General features: G+C 46.1%; 1 protein-coding gene across 1 annotated transcript; it reads right to left on the reverse strand.

The window, feature by feature from the left end:
* Positions 1-1,228: 1,228 nt before the first annotated feature.
* On the reverse strand, positions 1,229-17,509 carry kcnd1 (potassium voltage-gated channel, Shal-related subfamily, member 1). The gene is made up of 8 exons (XM_068747431.1): positions 17,354-17,509; positions 16,111-16,356; positions 14,690-15,402; positions 3,496-3,658; positions 3,168-3,251; positions 2,060-2,155; positions 1,655-1,905; positions 1,229-1,436 (listed from the first exon to the last, which is right to left on the reverse strand). The coding sequence occupies exons 1-8, from the start codon at positions 17,507-17,509 to the stop codon at positions 1,229-1,231; spliced, it is 1,917 nt and encodes a 638-aa protein (XP_068603532.1).
* Positions 17,510-19,095: the final 1,586 nt, after the last annotated feature.

Consider the following 19,095-nt stretch of genomic DNA (forward strand, 5'->3'; position numbering starts at 1 on the left):
TCTTCAAGTATTTTAAACTAATCTCCTTCTTTAAGTGTTTTAAACTAGTCTGCATGTGTTTTTAAATTACTCTTTCTTCTTCAGGTGTTTTTAAACTAGTCTTCTTCTTTAGGTGTTTCAAAACTAATTAAAATTGAACTACCTGATTGACAGGAGTGAAATCCAAAAGTATCCTTTGTGGTTTTTCTGCGATTATTGAGTTTCGTGGAAATTATTTGTCTCTTTTGTTTTGCTTCGTTTTAAGGGGAATAAAGTTAGTTGTATTTTTCCGGAATTGGGCCATCAGGCCAAACACGTTTTAATGTTAACAAGCGTTTTGCGCCGCGTTTCTCTCTCCATTTAAATCTATTGCAGAATACTTGTTGTGTCTCCTCCCTCACTGAAAAGATGACATAACAAGTTGCTTAGTTGCTTTACATTAATGTTCCCTGCAATAATTACTGTAGCACAAACATTATTATTGTTGTAATTAGTATGATTCTGTTCATCTGTTGCTGCTATTCGTCCTGCTTCTTGTAATGTTGCATATTTTGAAAAGTAAAAGGCTTTCCTCCCTGGTCCGGAGGCAGCCCGACCAGACCAGTTAAACCAGTCCAGAATGAATGGCTGCTGGCTTCAGGCTCAGGATCAGGTCCGTAACATCCCTCCAAGATTTTCATGTTTGTTCAAATCTTTGGCTAAAAGCTCCTCAGCCATGATTCTCTTACTCCCTTTCAAACATGACCTGAAGTAGAAGACATCAACCATCAGGAACCATCCAACAACCTCCAGCTGCTGAGGTTCAGATCATCTCGCTCACATTTTGTTCCGTTAAGTTTAAATCAGTCGAGTCTGAGTTGTCTTCAAAAGGCTGGCAGTCCAAATAATCACTCTGCCAGGTTTCTTCCTCTGAACTTGTCCAACGCCTCGTCCCTCTTCGGTCCGGATTGTACGACCAAATCTAAAAAGTCAAAACTGTGCAGGGAGGGAAGTGCATGTTGGGTCTGAAATGAAGGACAGGGCGGTCTTTAGTCCGTTCGGAGGTTAACGCCGTTATCTTTTATCTCCCACGTTTCCATTTTGGTTTCGTTTCCCACTGTCCACAAAATGGTGGGACAAAGCAAACGCTGTCCCCAAAGTTCATCCTTCACATCTGGGTTCAGGATCAGTTTCAGAGGAAGTTCGCTGGGGTTGGCTGGTGGGGTGGCAGCAGGGTGGGCATCGAGGGCGTCGCAGATGTGCTCTGAGGTTATAAGGAGGAGATCTTGACATTGTCCTGGGTGTAGGCGGTGGCCCGGGTGTTGCGCAGTATGCCGGGCACGGGGGCGGGCGACGGCGGCAGGCTCTCATCGGGCGTGTTGGCAGGCGGCGTTGGGATGCTGATGATGGCGGCAGTGAAATCTTGTTCCCCGCAGTTCAGCTTCAGGTCGTGCGTCTGAGCGTTCAGACTGGAACGACTACGAGAGAGAGAGAGAAATATTTTAAGGCAACCGATAAGAGAAGAACATTCGACGTGTGTTTCTACATTATAGAAATATTTAACACCTACTGAGTATTTGATCTTAGAATGTCAAATGGCGTCCACCAGGGCTCTATAACTGACCCAGTGAACTTCTCTCTGCTTGCTCTGTGTACATGTCGTATGCATTGTTTGTTTGCAGTGACTCTTGTTTACGTTTGGGGGGGTACGGTCGTGGTTTTGACGTGGAGGGTGTCCAGCTCCTGGACGCTCCCCCGGCTCACGGAAACCGTGGAGTTGGCCAATCTCATGGCGGCTCTCCTCCTGGCCCGACGCGGGCAGCAACCGGTAGAGTTGTTCTGCGCCCCCTGCTGGCTGGATAGGGAGGTGCTGCGACTGGTCCTGTAACCCACCGACTCGGTCATACACAGCTCGCTGTAGGTGATCTCGCTGGTGAACTCGTGGTTCTGTGGGGGCGGGCGAAACACACACGAAGACTTTTTAGACTGCTTGAACCAGGGATTCTGCTGTGGTCGATGATGTCATACGGATCGCCAGAATCTGTAACATCTGAATCTTGATTTAGGGTGAACTACGCCTTTAATCTGGTTGGATGCTCACCGTCGTCTTCTCCAAACAGTGCAGGAGGTGGTTGTGTTGATGCTCGAACGCTGATCTATTCTTCACACACAGAGCCGTGCTGTTGCTGGCATGGTCCTACACACACACACACACAAACACACACACACACACACACACACTTTTAATGGTTCAGCTTTTGAATATCGAAGAATTATTTAGAGACATTTAGTCTATTGATTAGCAGGTATCCTGTTTAGCTTCCTGAGCCATGCTTATATTTTAATCAGCCAATTTCCCCAATGATAACGTCTGACTTCTGGTGGCGCCCCCCTCCCCCTCCCTGCAGGACTGCAGGTCCTCCTGTAGACGGAAGGAACCAGCATCATTGGTCTACCTGAGGTACAGGTATGTGGTCCCTGGCAGACTCTCTGCTCCAATCCTCTGTCCCATTAACAACTCCATCTGACTGCATATGAGCAAAGTCGGCCACAATTAACCGAGGAGGGGGAGGAACAAAGAATTTGACATGTTCTGAAAATAAATTTCACCTTTGTCACGACTCCGAGGATCAACTGTTCGCAGGTTTCAACACTAAAGCAGCTTCAAACTTCAGGTTTCACACAGATAACAGTGAGTCTTAACTTAATCCACCTGCAGAGCTGAGCCCTAAAGACTGACTGCAGCTGATAAAGATGATAAAGATGAGACGGACAGAAAAGAAGAGAGGATGGAGACAGGGAGGAGAGGAAGACCAGGATCAAGTTTAGGAAATGCAAGAAAAATGGACTTTTGTTTCTGAGAGATCAGAAGAAAGCGAGAGGAGAAAGGAGTGGACAATGAGAGAGAGAGAGAGAGAGTGATCAGATATTAAAATGAGAATACTTCAGTTCCTCTTCCTCTTCCTCCTCCTCTTAATCCTTTCAGACGTTGGAGTTATTCTGTCTTTCGTTCTCATCAGGATTAAATCTGATCAGTGCCAGAATGTCTGACTCTATGACTAGATGGTTGAGATTGATTGATTGATTGATTGATTACTGGAGCAGAAAACATTGATTCTTAGAAGGTGGTGTCTGTTTCTACTTAACTGTCTGAGTTGTCTGGACTGTAATCAACCCGGTGTGTGTGTGTGTGTGTGTGTGTGTCTCACCACTAGTGACCGGTCTTCTTTGTACTGGAGGAAGGCGTTGGCTGTGCCTTTCTTTGCCATGCGGATCCGAGCCAAACGCACTTTCTGTTGGAGAGAAAGAAACACGGGGAAAAATAAATAACAGCGTCAGCACACACACACACACACACACACACACAATGTCTGTAAAGTAGATTGTTTTCTTGTTGTCTTTAGTTATTTAAAGTAACAGTTTAATGTCTTACTGTTATTAACTGGTTTCCATCAGTAACTCTAAAATATGCTCAATGCAGCCTCATGGCTAGCATGGCTAATGCAGTTAGCAAGAGCGTGAATAAAATCACGTGACCTGCTGCGCCCTCATCTTGTCTGCCCTCTGGTTCTGGTGGTAGATCCGGCTGAAGTTGGACACGATGACAGGGACCGGCAGGGCGATCACCAGCACGCCGCTCAGGGAGCAGATGGAGCCGAAGATCTTCCCCGCGATGGTGTTGGGCACCATGTCACCGTACCTGCAGGGCGACAGCACGCAGAGCAAGACCTGGATGAGCCAGACATTCAGGGAATGGTGGGATATGTAGTCTAGCGGGTCACAAAAGCTTTTCTGCTTACAAACATTAAAGAATTCAAAAGTCCTGCAGACCTTCTCACCCGTCAGCCAGGAAAGAACCGATCAAGTTTGACGTCTTAATGAAGATGAATGGAAAGTTTTTTTTTTTTAATCTGGTCTGCTGTAGGCGGAGTCTAATTGAACGAGATGCAAAGAAGAGATTAACTATGCGACATCAGCAGAGCGTCAGATAATTAAAGTCGTTATGGTCCGACATGGAAATCATCTCGGAGCGAATGCGACATCCAGACTCTCGGCTTCGTGTTCCTGCTGCAGCAGATCACATCTGGGGGTCGTCTCAGAATGAGGTCACGACCCCGGCGGCTGCTTTAATGCTCATATCTGAGCGCTAAATTAGTGTTTTACACAGTTTAAAGTTAATCTCCAAGTTGTGTAACATCGCCCCGAGAGCTCATCAGGAGTCTCCTGTTATTTAAAGCCACACGCGGAGGTGATTGGTTCCTTACGTCCATCCTTCAGCCGTTCCTGGATCAGTTGATCTGTCTGGTGCAAATCATCCAGAACCGCAGTTTTGATCAGGTAGTTTATCTACGATGATTCTTCTGGGCTCCTTTTGTCAGTGTAAATATATTTAATAGCGCAAAAACACAAATCCTCCACATCATCCCTGCGTCATGTCCTGGTGCTGTAGGACAAGACGAAAACGATGCTAACAAGGGCCCACAGCTCAGAATGTAAACAAAGCTAAGACTGTTAGCGGTGCAGCTTCATTAGCCTGCAGTTAATAGACGTGAAACAGCCCAGACAGGATGCTGCATTCAACGCCTTCATTAGATTTCATCTGCACAGGGAACAGGAACGACTTCACTCACTTCTACGGACCCAGAGGCCCAAAATGAGCAGTGACGTCAACATCCTCACAGCGTACACAACGCAGCTGCAACACTCATCACTCGAACTAGAACCATAGATCGGTTCTCATCCAAACCCAGCGGCTCCCCAAAACCCATCGCATTCAATACACCCTCCTTCTGCTCACATTCAAGGCACTCCATAATCTGGCTCCTCCATATTTGTCGGACATGTTCCACTCCCACGCTCTGTCTTCTCCTCCTCCGGACTCCTTTCCATCCCCATAGTCAAAATGGTCACAATGGGCTCCAGAGCTTTCAGTCACTCTGCCCCTAAACTCTGGAACTTCCTTGCCTACTCATCTCCGACATTTTCAAATCTAATCTCACAACATTTCTATTTACTATAATTTCATTGTGTTTGATACTTGATGTTTGCTTTTAATGTAAGGTGTCCTTGGGTGTCATGAAAGGCGCCATCAAATAATTTTTATTATTATTATTATTAAAAACAGGAAACAACTACACCTGGTACATAAACTACATCTGATCTCCCTGCTGCTGGTCTGTGATTACTACGAGAGGAGCGTTATTTCTGCTGCAGCCTCAGTCGTCAGCAAATATCACACAAAATGTACTTTTAATGGACTGTAATCTAGCTTCTTGTGTGTGTGTATGTGTGTGTGTGTGATTAAAGAACTACTTCACATTGACTCTTCAGCTTCAGTGCTTCTACAGATTTGTCTTTCACAGACAACCTAATATGCACAAAACTATAAAGGAGAAAAGAAGCATCAGAATCCAGAATGACCGCCTGCAGAAAGAAAAGCCCGACCCGTATAATATATACTGTACAGCAAATAGTAAACTTATTGCAGGCAGAGAACGACAACAACAACAACGACATAATCATGATGGCAAACAACAGATTTAAGTTAATTAGAGATCATATTGTAATACAATTATTTAGCATCTTGTTTTTAGTTGTGACACCGAACCTGCAGAGGGCGCTAACCTGAATCCGATTCCTCTTAAAAACGTCAGACGTTGTGACTGCAGAGAGGTGATTAAACACAGTGTGTGTGTGCGTGTGTAGGTGCGTGTTTGCGTGCGCGTGTGTGTGAGCACTAATGTAGTTGCTAATGTTAAATAATGGATGGCAGCATTAGAGGGCTTGTAGCTGGTTAGTAGAGAAAGAGGAGAGACTTTACATCATTCCTCCTCCTCCTCTCTCCATACATTTCCTCCCTCTGTCATGGCCTCGCTCCCCCCCCCCCCACACAAACACACACACACAGCAGGAGGAGAGAGGAGAGAGGAGGGCAAGACATCTTGACTCCGAGCCAGAGTAGGTTGAGTGAGGTCAGAGAGAGGACAGAGAGATGACGAGGGAGGAGAGGAGGACTTATAAAAGAAAAAATGAAAGTTATTATTATTTTAATATATTGCTTTGAAATATTCTCCACAGGTGGACAACAAACAAACAACCAGGAATACAGTGGAGGTGCGGGTGGAGGTTAGCGATGGAGGTGAGGGGCGGAGGTTGGGGTGGAGGTTAGCGGTGGAGGTGAGGGGTGGAGGTTAGCGATGGAGGTGAGGGGTGGAGGTTAGCGATGGAGGTGAGGGGTGGAGGTTAGCGGTGGAGGTGAGGGGTGGAGGTTAGCGATGGAGGTTAGCGATGGAGGTGAGGGGCGGAGGTTGGGGTGGAGGTTAGCGATGGAGGTGAGGGGCGGAGGTTGGGGTGGAGGTTAGCGATGGAGGTGAGGGTGGAGGTGAGGGGCGGAGGTGAGGGGCGGAGGCTGGTGTGATGAAGACTAACAGCTGATTGGTCTCATCACCATTAAAACTGAAGCAATCATGAAGCAGACAAACCGTCACTGATGACATCACCAAACGGACAGGAAGTAGTTTACCGTGACACAGGAAACTACGGGAGTAAACTATTGATTATTATCTCTATTCATTTGTTCCTTCCTGAATTCAGCGATTGATCATATTCGGCGGCACTTGACTTGTCAAACGTTCTGCGTCGCAAAGCAAACACCTGAGTGACATCAGAGCTGACTCATGAAGGACACGCCTCCCTGTTTCACCAGTATCTGATAGGCAGTCGCCCGCCAGGACCGCTGACGGACTCCTGAGCAAGCACAGTCAACCGCCATAACAAATAAAGGTTCTACAGAGGGGGAGGGGGGGCTCTCAGGGGGCCCGGGTCAGCCCGGTTATTCTGAGCCGCTCTCCCAGCGCTTTAAATACTTCATGGCCAGGATTATGTCATTGTGCAGCGAGCCATGCTAGGAGGAAGCAGACGGAGACGGAAAGACAGAGGAAGCGGGTGGAGCGGAGGAAAAACAAAGAAGTGGAGATGAATTACGAATTTACCTTAAAGCAGAAACACACAAACAGACCGAGAGAATGCTGCCGCCTGATTGGAGCAGATAGGAATCCCATTAGTGTAGAGTCAGCCAATCGAAAAGCACGCAAAGATCTTTATCTCAGACCTGAAATAAACGAACCGGCCAATCACAATCTAATAGAGGGACAGCCAGCCAATGGTAATTAGTTTAGGGCAGAGAGCCGGAAGGACAATTAAAGTTCAGGGTTCTCCCGGTGATCGTGAAGGAAGAAGAGGAGAAAAACAACAGAAAGAAAACAGAGGGATTACAAAGAGAAAAAGGTTGGGGGAAAGAAAATCGAAAAGGTAAAAGAAAGAAGAATAGAGGTAGGAGGGGAATAGCAATGTTTTGAGCTAATGTTAACAATAGCATCCTGATTGATGCTAACGTGCTAATGCAAAATGTTCTTCAATAAGGACTGCAGGTTTGAGACCTTGATCGTGTCCCACAGCTGAAGCCCAAACTTTAGATTCTCTCTCTCTCTCTCTCTCTCTCCGTGACTCTCCTCTGCCTCTGAACCGGGATCACAAGGACACCAGTATCGATCGGACCAGTTTGATCATCATCTCACTTTGTTTTCTCTCTTCTATTCTGGGTCGCAAGCGACTGCTAAAAGCCTCTCATTCTCTTCCTCTCTCCTCTCCATCACCTTCTCTGCTTCACCTCCTTTCCCTAAATCCTCTCCACATGTCCTCTCCGTTCTCCTCCTCCACTGTGATCTATGGCCATGTTTAATTGATGGACTGATGATGAAAGTTGCAGGAGGAGGATGGTTGTTCTATGTTTTCTCTTCCTCTGGTGAAGGAGACGAAATCCTGCCTCTCAATTTTTTTTATTTAGAAATAAATTCTATATTTCACAATCTTTATGTTTTTGAAGGAGATCACAGCACGAATGCAGAATCACCATCACTGCAGCTAACGTTAGCACGCCGCACCTGAGGAAACACCTGGTCGAATACTGTAGCTAACGTTAGCACGCCGCACCTGAGGAAACACCTGGTCAAACACTGTAGCTAACGTTAGCACGCCGCACCTGAGGAAACACCTGGTGTAACGCTGGAGCTTTGTGGGTTTTTACACTTTAAGCAAACCACATGAGTATATTTAGGATGAACCAGTCAACATGATTCCACCCAATTTTCATCTATTACCCCTAGAACTCAAACTTCTAAATTAAATGTTGCTTAAACAGCAGGTCAGTATAAATATGTGAATAAAATCAGCTGTCTTTAGCAAACGTAAATAATAGCACTAGCAGTGACGACATGACAGAGCAAATAGCGACGTAAACAAAGACGCGTGACGTGTGAGTCACAGCAAGTCTATTTTCAGCATAAGACAGTTATTTAAAGCTGTTTTCGTTCAAACACTTGGCAGATGAAAACATTTCGATCTGAAGGAGATGATGGAACGATCAGAACCGAGATGTTAAAAATATTCCGCTCTGCACCAATATGGAATCAAACAATGTCGTTGATCAAAGACCCGCCATCGCCGTGTAATCAGGAAGATCCTGATCCTGAATGTGGACTTCAGCACTGGACAGCTCCGTATGTAGCAGGCTAGGTAGTCAGCTACATATGGATCAGGATCAGCACTGGACAGCTCCATATGTAGCCGGCTACATATGGAGCTGTCCAGTGCTGATCCTGAAAGTGACGTCTTTTCCGCTGCATTGACTCGGGGAATGTTCTCTATCTTTCCCACTTCGGTTGTTTTTTTTTGGTTTCTGCATGTCCATGACAAGACAAGGTGGTGGCTTTTTGGTTTTGCTTTGATTTTGTATCGATTATCTTCGTTCCTGCGTGATGATTGCATTTGAATGGAACGTTTCCACATTATTAGATGTTTTAATTTATTCCCATCACAAACTTTGGTTCATACTGATGATTTTTCTCATTTAAAGTATGGCTTTATCTCTAACAATTTTTAAGTTACAACCTTTTAAAAAACTGAATATTTTATTCTAATTACTGTGACGGCCAAATAGTTAAATAAAATAATAAATAGTTATTTAACAGCATGTTAAGGAGTAGTTACATTTATTTTCCATTAAATGACATTACATTGAGTTACATTTTTTACTGTGTTACGGTTTACATTTGGCCTTTGGAGGGCAAACATAATGCTAATGTGGCCCTTGGAGAAAATGAGTTTGACACCCCTGTCTTACAGGAACCATCAGATTTGGGTGGATTTGAAATAAGACTCTGCATAAACAAAAATGTCAATGAAAGAGAATCAGACCTGGAATATAAATATATATATAATGTGACAATGAGCCAGAAACCAGTCAGGCTAATATTAGACTGAACCCAGCAGATGATTCTCAAAATAACACGCACACACACACACCTACACACACACACACTGCTGATGTGGTGTTATTATGGGATGGCGGTGATACTATAGAGAAAAGAAGCAGGTGATTTAAATAAACCCAAAATCACATGTTGTTCATGTGAGTTTTAAAACAACCCCTGTGATTGGCTGATGGGTTTGATCTGACAGAATATTTACTGGTAAAGTGACTCCACTATTGAATGCAAGACTATTTAAAGGACTCTCTATTTCTATTTCCGGCAACAAGTTGAAGCCCACATAAATGTTTTACCGCCGACACACACTGTCCCTGTGGCTTAGCGTGAGTGTGTGAAGTATGTTTCAGCGGATGATGCATCAGTTAAAAGATCATATAACATTGATACTCCTGCGTCTGTCTATTAGGATGGAGGCAGTACTCAGAACAACTGCAGAGACGGGACCCAGGAATCCAACCGGGCGACACAGGTAGTTGGGAAAATGGGCGGAGTCTCCCTTTAACTAGAGGTTTGACTAGTAAAACCAAGTTGGACTTGACGGTTCACCCAAACAAGTCAGCGTGGCGCTGAGGAGATGAAGACTGAGCGATCATGCAGCAACCAATCAGCTGAAAGGGCGTGGCCAACCTGTGGTTATATTCAGTGTTTTCTTTTGTGGGGGTTTGTTAAAGCTATAAAAACGTGTTCTCCTCTTCTCCTTCTTTCTCCTCTTCTCCTGACCCTAATTGCTTCAGCTGCTCTGTCTGGGAGAGCGAGGTGCAGATAAACAGATAAAATAGAGAGCGAGGCTGGAGGAGGAGAGAACTTTTCCTCTCATCAATTATTTCCTCTCAGCGTCTGAGTGCATCCCCCCTTTTTTCTTTGCTCCTTACTCGTCTAGATTAATTTCTTCACTCCTCTTTCTCCTCCTTCATCACCACCTCTTCTCCTTAATTCTACCTGTTTTCCTCCTTTTCTTTACCTTCCTCCATACCCTTCCTCTCCACTCCTTTTGATTCTCATCTCATCTTTCCTTCTTGTCCTCATTCCTTCCCTCTGTCTCCTCTTTCCTGCTAATCTCTTTTCTCCTCATCATCTCATCCTCTTTTTCTCTCTCCTCACTTTGGTAACTCCATATGTTCTTTCCTCTGTCTCTGTCTCTGTCTCTGTTCTCCATTTTCTCTTTTCCTCTTGTCATCATCACCTCTCATCTTTCTCATTTCTCCTCACATTGACCCTCCTTGTTCTCCTCTCACACCTTCTTCTTCTTCCTTTCCTCTCCGGAGAGACTGTCTGAAACATGTAACAGACATCCTGTGATATTTAAACACACTCACACACTCACACACACACACACAAGATTGTTTTGTTCATGTGCGTGAAGTAAAAATATACAGAAATGTAGATTATGCAAACCAATAAAAACAATTAAAATAATAAGTAATACTAGCAATGTTTACTACTAATACTATGAGTACTACTAATGAATATATTCTTTTTTTAAATAAACATTCCTCCATCTTAATCTATATGTATCAAGTATTTGTAATTAGATTATTCCCTTATCTCTATTTCAGTATGTTTGTAACACAATTTATTGCACTGATAAATTATAGAAATACTAATACTCTACTGCATAAATACAAACTGGGACCAGTGGACACAGTGGACTGGGACCAGTATGGTGCAAGAAAGTCTTTGTGGTTGTGACTCTAAACAGCAGGAAGGCAAGTGATGGATGGAAAGAGGGCAGAGAGGAGGAAAGATGATGAGACAGGATAGAATGGATGGAGGTAGAGGAAGAGAAGGAGGGCGAGGTGTGGTCCCAGTGGATCTCATCTGGGAAACTAGGACACAGAGTTTCACACCGCAGATGGAGAATCCTGCTCTCTGATTGGCTGGCAGGTGTCTGTCCAGTAAATACTGAGTCATTGTGGAGCCTGTATTTGGAAAGAAGACGCTTTAGCGGCATTCCGTCTAATGTCCAGCAGGGGGCGACTCTGCTGGTTGCTACTTCTCAGGTGATCTATGACCAGGCAAGATTCTTCCACAAACAACATAGACCTCCGGTTGAACAACGATTACGTCCATGCATCTGCCCATTGTTACTAAACTGGGCAGTGCTGGATTCGCTCCGCCCAGCAAAGCCAATCAAATGCCACCGAGGGAGTTCAGCGATTGGACCCGCCCGTAAACCCGTCCAGTTGCCTGCTGTGTGCTTCCTGTGGCCGGCCTGATGTGTGTGGCTGGTCCGGACCGGTTCAGACAACTGACAGGAAACACGGAGGACATGAAACTCAAAGGGTGACGTGCTTGTCTGCGAATTGTTTCAAACGTGGCGTCAGCTTCTGCTGTGTTCATTCGGATAATTAGTTTAGGAATAAATTATCCGGGAGACGCTCAGGGATTTGAACCTGTGATTATTGGTGAGCAGTAAATGTTCTGATAAATTCAGGCTGCTATTGTTCTGGACTCTCAGCGGCACTGGGGTGAGTTTATGAGCCGTCTATGCAGCCCCAACATAAAACACAATCTACAATGAGATGCCACAATCAAATAGAGTACCGTATGTGAAATATTCTTTTGTTGTTTCCTCCTTTTGACTCATCAATGACTTACAACTTCCTGGTTAACATAATAAACAGCTTCCCTTTCTAAAAAGATCTGTAATGGAGCACAGCCTGAGAAGCTGCCACACCATCTTTCACAGACACTCACACCTAGGGACAATTCAGTGTAACCAAGCCACATAATTAGCATGTTTTGGGTGGTGGTAGAACACCGGAGAACCCGGACAGAACCCTGAGAGAACCCACGCAGAGACGGGGAGAACATGGAAACTCCTCACAGAAAGGGCGCGAGCCTCTTCTTCTTCATGTCTCCATGTTAAACCCAGAAACATTTAAACATCTACTCCTTTGCTTACCTCTCTGTGTTCGATTAGACCTTTCTTCCTCTCTTTCTCCACCGATCCTCCCTACATCTCTCTCTCTCTATTAAAACATTATCAGTATGAGCCATGTGCTGAGACGGTCTATAATCCCATCCAGGCGGTTTTATAAGGCGGCCCGCTGCTCTCGCTCTCAGGCTCGTACGCATCCTGTTCCTGAGAGGAAATGGCTGCTTCCCCTCTCGCTCTTATAAATAATGTTGATGGTAAAGTGCTCTGCAGGTCGAACCTCCGCAGCGGGATCTCACACACTCTGAACCTTCGGTGTTTTAAAAGTGAATAGAGGACGCTTGAATCAGACACATTTTTAATGATGAATTGAACGTCATGTGATCGGTCATGTGTCAGTGGGCGGGACTTGGACCAAGTCGGGGTGGATTTTTACAATACTGCCACCCAAGGGTGGAACTGTTTGACTCCTGCCCTCAAAATATGCACCTCTTTGGCCTCCTTTGAAACAGCCCTGAAAATTCACCTTTCAGGGGGGCAGAAATGGAGATAGCCATCACGACTCTCCCCAGATCAATCCCCCCCCCCTCCCCTTCCCCCTCCCCCTCCCCCCCCCCCCCCCCCCACCTACGTTGTACATATTATGTGTCTTTTAATTTATTGTTATTTTGCTTCAATGGAGTAATTTATTTTTATTTTTATTTGTATTGTTAAATGTCGATGATTTATGTGCGAAGGACTTTCAACGGAAACAAGACTTTTTTGAAAGGCTCCTCTTAGATAGGATGTTTGACTGTAATACATACTATTGTTTGACTGTACTTGTACTGTAATACATTCCATGGTTTGACTGTACTTGTACTGCTCTAACATTCCATCTAATAAATATATTCATCATCATCATGAAATTCTGAGTTGCATCCAATTTCGGATGCAGAAACTGTTATCTTGTGCTAGCGCCCTGCTAACATGCTAAAGCCGTTGCTTGTTGACATGTTTACACACTCTCTAATATAAACTACAGCATGTTTACATACATTTAAATGGAGGACATTTCTCCAAACAGGAGGTCTTGAAGTGATTGGCACGTAGCAAGAATGAAATAACTGGATATTGATTGTGAAATGTTTTCGAATCGGATGTGGATGACGTGAAGCGAGTTTTCCTGAATGAGCTGCGGCAGACGGAATAAATTGCTCCTGGAGGCTCCTGATCGGTTTATGATTTCACTCCGTGTTTGTTTGCTCGGTGATGAAACACAGGAGCAAAGCAATAAAAGCAGCGAGAAGAGAAAATGACGACCTGATCACAGAGCATCATATGAGCAGCGGCAGGACGAGGAGACAAAACAGCTCCGGATGAATCTGAAAGTCAGTTTTTAAAGTTATTAAAACAGGTTTTAAAATAATAACATTTGCTTCACTCATCGTTTCGTAATTTATCCATAACCCAACGAGCCAATCCATGAAATGAAATCAATATTTTTCCTGGAACAGTCCCGTCTAAATCTGTGACAGCAGGTGAGAAGCTTCCTCAGCTGGTGATTGGTCAACAGGAAAAACGTTCCCTCGAGGAGGGAAGGTGAGTCAAGGTGAGGAAGGGGAATTAAAACCCATCCGGAGGTTGTCCTGTCCTGTTACTCATGGGCCGAGATGATGGGAGAGGAAGTGAGGGGGCTTTTCAGAATAAAAGTCTCCGGCCAGAATCAAGGATGTAGAAAGTTACATCATCAGCCAATCAACAATCTCACCCGCGGAGGTGTAGCCATTGTTCCAGGACCTCAACACGATGAGTCCTGTCATCAGCAGCAGTTAGCAGCTAGCAGCAGAGCCCAACCTCTGAGCGGAGGTTGGGCTCGACTACCGTGGAGCCGTGATGCTACATGTCTGTCGTTGGCATGCGATGTTGTTGGGCAGAATCAACCGAAAGATCACATGACCTCTGATTTCCTACTCTGAACTTTACTGGGCTGTTAGCGTCTGCTAATAACCTGATGCTACTGTAAGCCTCATTCACACCTGTCAGCTCTCACCTCCATTCGCAGACAGGTAGGAGCAGACGATCAGAGCGCGTTCAGTCGGAGCTCGATGCCGACGCCTGACTCACGACCGTCTCTTTGAATAGCAGATTATGGAACACACACACACACACACACACACCAGCTCATGCACACGCCACACTCATGGCGGCTGTGAGTGTGTGTGGGCGGCGGCAGAGTGAAGCTCCACCGCCGTCCTCGAGAAGCAACCAGTGGGAGGCAAACGCACAGACAGTTTGGGTTTGTCACGCTTCATCTCTCTCTTCATGCCAGAAACAGACTGAAAGACTCTCCTCTGTTGCCAACATCCGCGTCCCACCGCTCAGCAGAGCAAAGGGCCCACGCCGCCATGGCGACGGGATTCACCTGCAGGATGGACCCCCTTTAGCACCTCCACTGTGTTGGAGGATCAATTACTGCAGAAAAAGGTCGCGATCTTATCTCCCCCCCCCCCCCCCCCAACTCATTCACGTGATCTCCACTTACCCCAATGTCGTCATGGTTACAATGGTGTACCAGAAGGAGGCCGGGATGGAGGTGAAGGTGGAGCCCGTGGTGCCCTTCTCGGCGTAGAACATGACGGTGGCGAAGATGATGATGGCCATAGTGAGGGAGAAGAGCAGGAAGCCGAGCTCAGAGGCGCAACTTTTCAGCGTGTAGCCCAAAATCCTCAAACCCTGCGAGTGACGCGAGAATTTGAAGATCCGAAAGACGCGGAAGACGCGGAGGGTGACGAAGGCGCCGCTCACATCCTCGTTCTCCGGCATCACCAGGCCGATGTAGTAGGGCATGATGGCCACCACGTCGATCACCGACATCACCGAGCGCATGAACTTGCATCGGCTGGGAGCGGCGAACAGGCGCATCAGGTACTCGAAGGTGAAGATGAGAACGCAGGCCGTGTCCATGCAGAAGAAGGCCAGCTGGTATTTCTCCCCGCAGGGGAGGTCTTTGACGCTGCCCTTGGGGGGCCGGCAGGGGACGGTCTCCACCACGTTAGCGATGACCGAAACAGCGATGAAGAAACCGGTTACATAGTAGAAGACCAGCGCCATGGTGGAGGTGTGGGGGTTCTCGAAGGCTCGCCACAGCCGCTCCCTGGAGGTGCTGTGCGGTGGGAGGGGAGCGTCCATCGCCTCATTGGCCTCCGTGTCTTCTGCCAGACGCTCCTGGTTCTCCTTTTTCCTGTCTCGGTATTCCTTTTGAAAGAGAGAAACAGAGGCAGGATTAAATCGATCCAGTCCAGAACTAGAATCCGTCAAAAATGTCCATTTAGCCCAGAGTCTGGAGACCAGTTTAAATTTTAAATCATGTTTTGGTGTTCAAGAACTGTGGAACAGGCCAAACAAAGAAATTCAGAAATTAGACTCTTTCAACTTTGGATTAACTGTTGTGAACAATCTTGAGGAAATAAAGAACACTTCTCCGGACGGTCGATAATAAACCCTGAGAAGATGATAAATAGTGCAAAGAAGCTCTCGTGGTGATTTATTGTCCAGAAATTGTATGGTTTATGGCTCATTAAAGAAATTACTTGCAGCAGCAGAGCTCTATGGAGGTAAAGGGCCAATCAGATGCGTCTGTGTTCCTGAGGACTCATTGTGGCAATCTTCATCAACTGTAGGTTTATAAAGGAGCTTAAAAGTGTGGCTGTAGGGTAATTAATTACCCTCAGGTCCGGCGGTGCTTCGACATTGTCGTTATTTAGCTGATGCTGCCTCTTCGCCAAAGACTTTTAATGAGTGCAGCAGCAGGAAAACCAACGTTCGGATCATTTCACCCAGAAACTACCAAACAAAGCTCCACAATCATGAAGTTCACTCATGTTGCATCAAATCTGAGGATGTCAGAAGCACGCATGCATTCCTCTACGTAACGTAGGCTTAGCAGAGCGTGGGCGAGGTTACCTCCATGCAGCAGTCGCCAATGATCTCTGGTACGATGCCATAGAACGCCAGCTCCTCGTCGAAGGCCTGGATGCACTCGTGCCGCGGGTAGTGCAGCTTCCCGGTGCGGTAAAAGTTCAGAATATGTCGGAACATTTCCGGGTCACGGTCAAAGAAGTACTCCTGCATGTCCTCATTGTAGAAGAACTCCTTCTCTGAGGACCCGAGCAGTGTATCCGGATAACGGTCCAACGTATTCTTCCACGTCTGGAGAAAGAACAGAGTAGAAAAGATTCTACGTCTTAGACTTGGTTCTCAGGTTGGCGCGAAGAAAGTTAGCCTAGCCTGATATTGAAATACCTGACCGGTCATCTGAAGCTCTTACACAAAGCTAACCGCAGATGCATCAGAAATATCCTCAGTTTAAATATATTTGAACATTGCTAAAATCAGAGATGTGTAAACATGTCAACAACCGCTGTGACCAATCAGAACATGGCGGTCAACATCTATTGATATTGATTCAGAAACTGACTACATTAGCAGGGTGCTAGCACAATGCCGCGGGTTAGCATCGAGCTAGCAGTGGGGTGGAACTGAACAGCATGTAAAAGTCGAGTCCCAGGTGAGACGCTGGGACGGCGGCATCGGACCGTCACCAATGATAAAATTGATCCAGGGTCTATTTCATGCTTAGATGTTATAGCTTCCAAACCGAAAGCAGGTGGCAGTTTTTGTTTTGTGTGTTTATTTATAACACGAGAACGTTAAGCCGAACAAAGTCCTGACAAGAACTTTTTCCTTGTTCAGCAGAAAGTACTCGATTCCTGAAAGCCAACAAATCTATTTTTGTTATGGAGCCATTTTGATATTAATGAAGCCCAAATGCACATCAATGGTCTGATTAGCCCGCCGGTATTTCGAGGCAGAGCTGCAGCGCATTAGCAGCAGCATCAATAAATAAACATACAATGAGAGTATTATTGGGTTAGCAATCATTTGGGATATATTTCATAAAAACCAACACGGGTGCTGCTAGGTGCACACAGGTGTGATGATGAAGTTCAGTTAGAATTAGCACATGGCTCTGAACATGTGCTGTTAGCATTAGCATATGAACTCCACATAATGTTATTTCCTTGCCTGTCCAGAATGAAAAGGGATGAAGAACAACTTCATCAGTGATCCTTTTCACGCCTCCCTCTAAATCAGCCAATCAGGAGAGACCCCTCCGCTACTGGCATTGGAGGGCGGCTGTACTCACCTGAAACCTGACCCCACTGACGTTGACGTACAGGATCTCATCCGATTTGGACGAGTTGTCGACTGGAGGTTTGGGCATCGTCTTCTTGGCCAGTGGTAGCCACCCCACCGCCGCTGCCCGCGCAAATGGCAGCCATGTTGCCACGCCAGCCGCCATCTTGCATCAGCAGCCGTCAGGAATTGAGTTCTGTCCTCGAGGGAGGGTGGAGCTAAAAAATGGGAGGGGAGGTGTCTTTAACTGCAGCGAGAGAGTAGGTGGACGGACATGTTGTGGGGGGAGAGGACGGGGTGAGGGAGGGGTCGGGCGACAGTTAGGTGTCAAGCCATGAAAAAAATGCTGCAAAGGAGCAGAAAAAAACGGTGCATCGGACAGGCGTGTGGGCCGTCTTTCACTTTGACCTCGTCCAAGGAACGTAGGCCTGCGAGACGACCCTCGGGGTAAAGTGACCCGCCTGAAACAGGAAGTATCTTAAATGTTTCATGTGGTGTTTTATCTCAGAAACATCGTTCCAATCGCAGCAGTCTCAGAAACATGTCATATAGGCTACTGACGTGACATCACGGCTTTTTATAAATTCAGCTCCCTCTGCGCCTCCTGCTTCTCCGCCGTCTCTCCTCCTCCTGAACACTGATCTGTTGCCGCGCCGCAGCCTTTCACATTCTTATTAAATTGTGATGATGTTCCTGAAGTTGCAAGATAGACAGAATCGGCCGCCTCGCTCTAAGTGGAGATTATGGACAGCCTTCCTCTTCCACTCTTTTGCTTTTGCTTGCTGTTTTGTCCTCCCTCATCTCCCTTCTCATCGGCGGTGGAGAAAGGGCGGCTCTGGGACGGAGAGCGAGCAGGAGGCGTCAGGCCGTCCTCACCATGTCCATTTATGGCCCTCCTGTCAGAAAACACATAAACAAGAAAGGAGAGTCAGAGAGTGGGAGACAAAACAGGATGATAGGAAAGAGAAGAGACTGAGGACGGAAAGAAGTTAATGGAGGAGAAAACCAGATGAAAGGGAGATAAAGAGGACAAATGAAAACTGGAAGAAAGCGGCGTGGAGAATTACAAGGGGATGTATGGCAGAAAAAGGGAAACAGAAAGGGAAAAAGAGGAAGGAATGCAGAGATGAGGGGAAACTGGGAAGGAGGAAGAAGAAAGGATGAGTAACATGATGAGGAATCGGAGAAGAGAGAGACAGAAGAAGACGCCTCATTCATTCTGAACAAACTGCTGGGACTATTTTAAGCGGTGGATGAATTCATCAAGTGGAAGATGCCATTAATCCTGGTGAGGCATTCAGGGGCTGTGGGAACATTCAATCTAGAAAAACTACATTTCACTGACGGAGGTGTAGCCACGCCCCCTCGCTGATTGGATGGACGCCTACCGCCGAAGAAGATATGGAACAACTGATGCTGTCGATATGAATCGGAAAAGTCTAAATCTAGTCCAATCACAGAGCAGCTACGTCCATATGTGTCTGATTTAAGAACCAATTGTTCCATAAATATGTTTAAAACCGTGTCCTGCAGGCGGCGTCCTCCGTTTGAGCTCCGATAAATTATGAATGAACTTTCTGCATGACTGGTTGCTGCCTTTCCAGCTGCCTCAGTTACCATTAAGCACATGCAAGAACACACACACACACACACACACACACACACACACATAGACACATAAAGGAATCATGTGACCAGGATTGGCACTGCAGTATTTTCCAGTAACAGTTCATCTCATTCATCTTTTCCAGG

Source organism: Brachionichthys hirsutus, chromosome 2 (assembly GCF_040956055.1).
Source record: "Brachionichthys hirsutus isolate HB-005 chromosome 2, CSIRO-AGI_Bhir_v1, whole genome shotgun sequence".
Lineage (NCBI taxonomy): Eukaryota > Metazoa > Chordata > Actinopteri > Lophiiformes > Brachionichthyidae > Brachionichthys > Brachionichthys hirsutus.

Coding starts and splice junctions, on each gene's coding strand:
- kcnd1 (XM_068747431.1), bottom strand. CDS start 17,509: ATGGCGGCTGGCGTGGCAACATGGCTGCCATTTGCGCGGGCAGCGGCG. Junction 1,906..2,059: donor ACTGTTTGGAGAAGACGACG/GTGAGCATCCAA, acceptor CCGCCCCCACAG/AACCACGAGTTCACCAGCGA. Junction 1,437..1,654: donor ACGACCGTACCCCCCCAAAC/GTAAACAAGAGT, acceptor TCTCTCTCGTAG/TCGTTCCAGTCTGAACGCTC.